General features: G+C 34.3%; 1 protein-coding gene across 1 annotated transcript; it reads left to right on the top strand.

The window, feature by feature from the left end:
• Window positions 1-292: 292 nt before the first annotated feature.
• Window positions 293-1,864, top strand: LOC119644376 (the record flags this gene model as incomplete). The annotated part of the gene is made up of 5 exons (XM_038043921.1): window positions 293-426; window positions 508-947; window positions 1,030-1,147; window positions 1,214-1,392; window positions 1,471-1,864. Coding segments are annotated over 5 exons (1,265 nt in total), but the record flags the coding sequence as incomplete, so codon positions are not given.
• Between the last annotated feature and the right edge of the window lie 5,805 nt (window positions 1,865-7,669).

The following is a 7,669-nucleotide window of genomic DNA, read 5'->3' on the forward strand; positions in this document are numbered from 1 at the left end:
TATGCCTCCCACTGCATCAATCAGATGATTAAGTTGAAGGAATTATTAATTCGCGTCACTTTGAGATGAGGATAAATAATTTTTATTATGTCTTAGTTAGAGTTTAAATGCTTAAATTTTATCAGTAAACGGACGCAATACGAAGAAATGCTTAGCTTTGCTAGCTATTAATGAGATCATGAAATGATTATTTGTGTAAGAGTGTAGTGTAGAATTAATTACGTAATTTGTTGAACTTTTTTGCATTTTTATTGTATGTTCGTTTGTATGCTTTTCATTCTTCTTTAAATAGGAGCTAAGTGTACAGCTTCTTTCATGGAACGCTGCATCATTTATATAGGTGAGAATGCAAGTGAATGCGTGAAGACAAACGCTTTTCTTAATTTGAAAAAGGAGGCACTCATTAAATTGATATCATCCGATTATGTAAGTAAGAATTGACACTCCCTCCCTCCTCTCATCGTCCTCACCAGTTGCCGCTATATGTTTAATTATGAGTTTTATTAGTTTTGCCTCGAAGAAGAAGATGTATGGCGTTGTGTTCTGGCTTGGGCTAAAAATCATGCTGGCGTTACGCAACCCACCGCTCATTGGACGGAAGAGGAGAGAGTTCGCGTTTGCCAACAATTATCGGGTGTAATATCGCATGTGCGTCTGCTGCTAATCGATAGTCAGGTCTTTGCCGAAGAAGTCGAGCCAACGGGTGCTGTTCCCATGGAATTGTCCTTGGAACGTTATCGTTATGCTGCTTTACAGCATTCAAATAAAATACCGCATAGCGGAGTTGGTGTTAGCGGTAACGGTAACGTTGGATTTGTAACTCCGAACTGTAATACAATGAACGAAGCCGATAAACGTTTACAACCGCGCCTAACAGTGAACATGTTTCCCGGCTCGCAGATCTTAAAAAATGATAAATTACATTTACAGGGTGTACTGAATAATTGGTGAGTGATTTGTTTTTTTTTTTTTTTTTTTCTTAAAAACTAAAACTAACTGAGATCAATTGTTTGATTATTATTTTTCTAGGTACGGCGTAACGAAACAGATATGGCGTTTGTTATATAGAGCTTCTACTCATGGTTTTAGTCCAACAGCTTTTCATCGTTATTGTGATGGGGTAGCGCCTTGTTTCGTTATATGTTTGGTATGCATATTTCTATTTAAGCATTTTGCTCGTTGTGTCTTTGAAAATATAATTGAAAATGTATAGGGTTCACATGCCGAGATTAGCGGTGGATTCACCGATGTGGCTTGGTCTAAAACGTCTCGCAAAGGTGTTTACATACATTCGGAGCGGGCTTTTCTATTTACTTTAAGTAACAATATCAGTGAGACTCCTCTTAAGTTTGACATAGTTAAGAAGCCCTATGCGATCTGTTATCATCCCGAGTAAGTGTTCATCATATATTTATATGAATGATATAAGAAAATTGAAATGTTTTACATAAATTTTTTATTGTAATACAGCTGTGGACCTATATTCGGAGCTGGAGCTGATCTTTTAATAGCGAACAATTGCAATACCACAAAGGATTCGTATTCAAATTTACCGCATTCGTACGATGGCCCTGGTGCGTCTTATGAGTCCTTGTTCGGCGATTATAATTTCACTATTACCGATTATGAGGTTTACACTTTAGGCTCGCCTTCCGCTACTGCGAATATGATTAACAGTCTTTCGGCTAGCGGCAGTAATCCTAATAGCAATGCTTTAATGAATTCGACTAATGGACTTACACCTAACGTCTCGAATTCTTCATCCTCGTTAGCTAACGCGAACGCTATAAATACAAGTAACGTCATTAATAGCGGCAATAATTCAACAGTGGGCTTGGCCAAAACTAAATATGAGAGATATTGAAGTGAAGCATGAAATCGTTTCACAATTTAACTAAGAATAACATCCAGCAGGTAATCGTGCATTTTGAAAATGTAACAAATGAAGTATTAACAATAAAAATATAAAATTAAAAAAAAGTAAGCTTTTGCATCCTTTCAAAAAGTTCGTAACGTAACGTAATTCGTTCTTTTTTTTTTTTGTTTTGTTTTTTTTTTTTTTTTGTAAAACAAAAAATTCTTTCTTACTTTAAATGAATGGTATTTGCATGTTTGTTACTCTAATTTTTTAATATTTATTACTTCGTGTTTTAGTTGTTTGCTGTTGTTACTTTTTATTCGAACAATGTGCACAACCGCAGTCAGACAACAGCAACAGCAACAGCAATAGCAATAGAAATAGCGAGACCACCAACCAACCCAAAATAAAAAAAAAAAAAAAAAAAAAAAAGTAGAAGAAGAAGAAGAAGAAAAACAAAAAGGCGTTTTATTAACTAAATTATTTTATATAAACATGCAACACTTTGTTATACATTTTGGTAGCGCAAACATTGCATGCGATGCTCTTGATATGTTCTCCAACTTGCATGTATATGTATATATGTATATATTTAAATGGTGCTGTGCTGTGCTGTTGCTGCTGCTGTTGCTGCCGCAAATGATCACGATGATGACATGAAAATCAGGTGTTGCTTGTAGGCGACATGGAGAGCACATGAACAGCAACAATCAGCTGAAGACAAACGAACGAACATAAACACAGACATAGTGCAGCAAAAGGAAAAAACAAAAAAAAAAAAAATTGAATCATAAAACAGGTGGCAATTTATGGTGAAACAATGAGCATTCGTTTTAAATGTTAAAACGGGTGCAGAAGGAGACAACAGTTTAGCATGAGTTCGCTTGAAGAGCAAAAAGTTTAGAAACGCCTTACCAGCAGACCAAAATCATTTGAAATGCATTATTTGCTTGTTTGTTGTTAAAAAAAAAAAAAAAAAACAAAAAAACAAAAAAACAAAAAAAACAACACCAAATCATCTCTAAATGCGACACTATTCTTAGCATAACATGCTACGTAAATCTAATCATTTTATTGAATAACATCTTAACGTAACATGCAGCCATGGACTTGGACGCTTATACGAGTATAAAGATAGCATTTATTATTCATAAATACAACAATTTTTGAAAAGATCTTAAACGCCAACTATTTCTTCCTTTATTAGCCGTTCTATATATATATATATATATACATAACCATATCTACGCCATAAATACTACTCCGCGGCAGAAGATGATTTGTTGTACTATGCGCCCGTCATGATATGTATGATTTTTGTTTGTGTATGTGTGTGTGTATTTTACATGGCATGGAGGTATATCGTGACTGATCATATGAATTCCGGCAACTAACCATAATATTGCGTTTATGCAATTTCTTTCGCTTACCCAACCTTAAATGCTACGCATAATCTATGCGTCACGCCTAGACAATACCCTTTTTTTTTAGCGGTAATCAAAAGCTTTTGCGGACCAAGGATTTAGCAAACGATAGCAAGAGTTTTCCTTGACTATATCTGCCGTATTTTATCCTTACTTATATAGTTAACTCATATCATTCTCTATCTCTTTCTAGCTTGCTAGACTGGCCTTTTACTTTTCAATGATATTCGTTACCTATTATAATTTCTAAGAAAGTCATCAATCAGTTTAAAACACAAAAGTAAGGCGAGGGAGGTAGTGAGCGATCGCAGCCTGGAAGGACTGAGTCCGATTGACAATCGTTGAATGCCTAAAAGCAAGACCTATCGCGCTCACTTGATAGTTAGTCAGTTTAACTTGATTGTTTAGCTTGGAAGAAAGTCGCGTTCGTTTTCAAGGTTATTTTAAATGCGATTAAAGTAAGCTTGAAACTATGGAACCATTCCGACAATGACTTTTTGGAGGACCTTAGAAATACTTGTACCAAGTTTTATGATAGATTACTTCTTACTACGTGGCCCGCTTCCCGAGAAGATGAATGTACAGTAGGATATAATTTTATCAGTTGCGCTTTTTTAAATTATCGTAGAGATGATGGATCCTTCCAACAAGTGATGTTGAATGCCATTTTTGGTTTGTCAACATGCAATACTAAGATCGCTTTGACATTTCTTAGATAAGAACTAGGATCCATTCGCCGATTACGTGAATTTTCTGAACAAAATTATTCTCAATGGAGGTGAAAATCATTTGTCCGAATATGTAAACAAGCAAACTCTTCGCACCAGCGATTCCCAAAACGTAATAGAAATAGTTGAAAACTTTCTGCATCTACAACGTGAATGATAGTTCGGTGACTATCATTCCCTGCCTGTGTAGTTGGGTTGTATTTTTTTCGAAAGCATTTCGCTATCGAACAATGCTCACCGAATTTTTCAACAATCATATAGTGAAACAATCACCCAATTGCGAACGATACAAATTGTTGAAAGACCCAATGTCCGCAAAGAGGTAAGAACTTCGAAAAACAAGTCAGTACTCGCGGATCCAAAACTCGACGCGGTGAAGTTTACTTTGGTCGTAGCTACAGTAAGTGTTCAGTCGATCGAGCACACAGACATACTAGGCTGCGGCCACCTGTCTTTATCTCATTACCTTTCCTCACTTATTCCTCTTTCTTCTGATCGTCAATGTACTACACGAATAGGAGACGATCCCGAAATGATTGATTATTTAAAAGAAATTAAGAATGAAAAAAGTTTATGTTACTTACCCTGTAAGTGTAGTCTGCTCTGAAGACTTTTCGCAAATCCAATTCAGAACACTCTGCTCTGAATTGCTTACAATTATTGGTATTACGGGGACCAAATTTAATGCTTTGCAGTACGCAAGTCTCTGTATCCATCCAATGCTTATTTTATAACGAGCTGCACTTGCTTGTACGGATTGTTCTCTATGTGTTAATCGTGTAAGCGATGGGTTAAGGTTTGGGTTTTTTTTTTTTTTTTTTAAATGAATGCGATGATTATCTTATAGCCTGATACGTTGCGAAGGACTATATAAAATTTGTAAAATAAATAAATAAATAAATAAATAAAATTTTCAAGACAATAGATACAGTAATTTAAGCATTCAATGAAACATGTCGGGGACACGTCATTTTAGCCAATTAGGGAAAAAATCAAACCTATTGACATAAAGATAAAATTGAATAAAACGTAATGAAAATCGTCAAAACGACGCCCATTGAAAAAGCGAAGAAAATCTTCGCTTCTCTTTAGTGCTTTTTTTTTATATTTTTTTTGTTGTTTTTAATTATCTCTAAAGTCAATCTGTGTATAGCTTACGTTTTTGTTTCTTTTAATAGAAATTTTAATTGAATATTATTTTTATATTAAACACATTTATCTAGTAAATGACCTCTTATCATAATCTTATCTTCTAATGCATGATTTTCATTTCATTTCGTTGCTTTGCTTCGCCATATCGTTGTTATGCTGTTATGCTGTTATGCTGTTGTTGCAACATTTTAAACCTAACAATTATGTAATAAATCTTTTTATGAGAAACAATAAATTCAATTAAATTCCGAAATGTTTGTATTAATATAAATATAAAGGAAAAACAATATGAAAACACGTGTTTTGCGCTATGCTTGCAGCGCATTCATCTGCTTTTCTATTGATGTTATTCTCTTGTTGTTAACTGATATCAGGCATACACAACCGAACACAACAACTGTCAATCGAGCTATGCATTAATATTTAAACACTTGCATTCATAAAATTGTTAGAACTTTAAAATTTTTCATTGAAGAATAAGTATCATTAGCTCTATGAATATAAAAACAAAGAGTTAAAGCGATAATAGTAATAATAATAATAATAAAATTGTAATAATAGCAACAGCATATAATGATAACAAGAAGAAGAGTTCAAGGGTTACTTAATAAAATACGCAGCGAAGACGACATCACAATCGATTGATAAACTCAATGAAAAATGCAGTTTAAAAATTTATTCTCGAATGTGTACGTACCTACGTCCGTTTGTTAAGCTTTTCAAGTCTTTTAACAGTCAGCGTCTGTATTTTCGTTCGCCTTAACAAAATCGCGGTTGCGATCTCGAAAGTTTATCTAATAATATGAAGAGCTTTTTTTGTACCTTACACTACGGTATACTAAGTTAGTGCGGATATCCTGTGCGGAACACCTAGATGAGCTTAAAGTAGATTCATCTTTTTTATTTCATTAATCAATTCGGAATCATTTTCTGAATCATTTTCTAAGTTTGTCTGTCCGTCTGTCCGTCGGAGGTTTTTTGTCGTGACAAAGACAAACGTTCAAAGACAAATGCTATAGAAAATGCTTCGAATCGGTTTACTGTTTTCAACATTTTTTCGAAAAAACTCGCTGTGCAATTATATTTCGGTACTCGAAATCGATATGCGAAATTTGGGTCGGCTGGCGAAATTGGTTGAACTTCCTGTCATATGATCGTTTACACAAAAACTGAAGCTTTATACGGTAATAGGATATAATTTTTAATATTTTACAATGAAAATTAGAAAACAACCTTATCGACTATGGGTCACTTAGGTTCAATTTCTATGCACGCCACCACATATAAAGATTCTCATTAAATGTAACCTTTTATTGGCCCAAAAAGGTCTAATTGTCAATGTTTTATTATGAAAATTAGTTCATGCTAGTAACTTGAGATAAAAATGAAGTGGACCCAATTTGAATACCATGGGTCAATTTTTTGAATCGCACTTCACATAAGATTTCTCATAAGTAATAAAATTCTTAGTAAATAAATTAAGTCTGCTAAATTTGGAACACGTCGTATGATATTTTGGACATCCTCCGATAGGGGGATTTTCATGACAAGTATGCCTTCGCATGGAAATATTGTGCAATTTTTTGTGTATTACTATCAAAACGTGTGAATAACGTTACTAGGTGAAGTGGTGTAGGGAATTTCGTTTTTTATAAGCAAAAATAATAAGTAAGAACATTATAGTGCGGCAAGGCTGGCCATTAAATACCCTACGCCACATTGTCTAACAAAATTCTTATTTTTATTATAGGACACAAAAATTATGCGTCGTTTCTAAGTAAAGGCATATTTTCCTTGTGCGCGACCTAATATAGTACAAGTTTGATCCTTACATACGATAGGATCCAAAAATAGATGTAAATGGTTCAAATTTTCTAGAGTTCATTTTTGCATGAAATTACTATAATATTATGGGTCAATTTCCATCAACACTTGTCAAAACTTAGACTTTTCTGCTTTATTAAGGATTAATTTTCGTGAAAATCGTTATTAAGATATAGATTCCAAAATTAGGACCAGATTCTAAAGGTCTAAATTTGGTATAGCTATGATCTGATTTTCATCATGAAGCATTGAAAATTCTATCTTTTTGTCAAAATGGACTTTAGTTTGCGTTATATGAGAGTGAGTTCAAAAATTGCCCGAGTCGGTCCAAAATTTTCATAGCAATTTTGTACGCCGAAATACTACTGCTTAGACACTTTCACTTTAGACATATTTTGAAAATTGTACATTTTATGGGGAGTGGTCGAAAAAGTGGAACGATCCGAACTATTTTCGATGGCGTTCGTCCTTCGATCAAAGCATGCCATTGTACCAAATTTCATCAAAATATCTCAAAAATTTCCACTTGTGGGTTGAACATAATACCACATGACAGACAGACGGACCGACAAGGTTTGATCGATTCAGAATATGATTCTGAATCGATTGGTTCAATAGAAGATGGGTCGGAAGCCATTCGGTATGTTACATACGTCCGCACCCTGTACCACAAGAGGTGTAAG

Source organism: Glossina fuscipes, unplaced genomic scaffold (genome assembly GCF_014805625.2).
Source record: "Glossina fuscipes isolate IAEA_lab_2018 unplaced genomic scaffold, Yale_Gfus_2 114593, whole genome shotgun sequence".
NCBI lineage: Eukaryota > Metazoa > Arthropoda > Insecta > Diptera > Glossinidae > Glossina > Glossina fuscipes.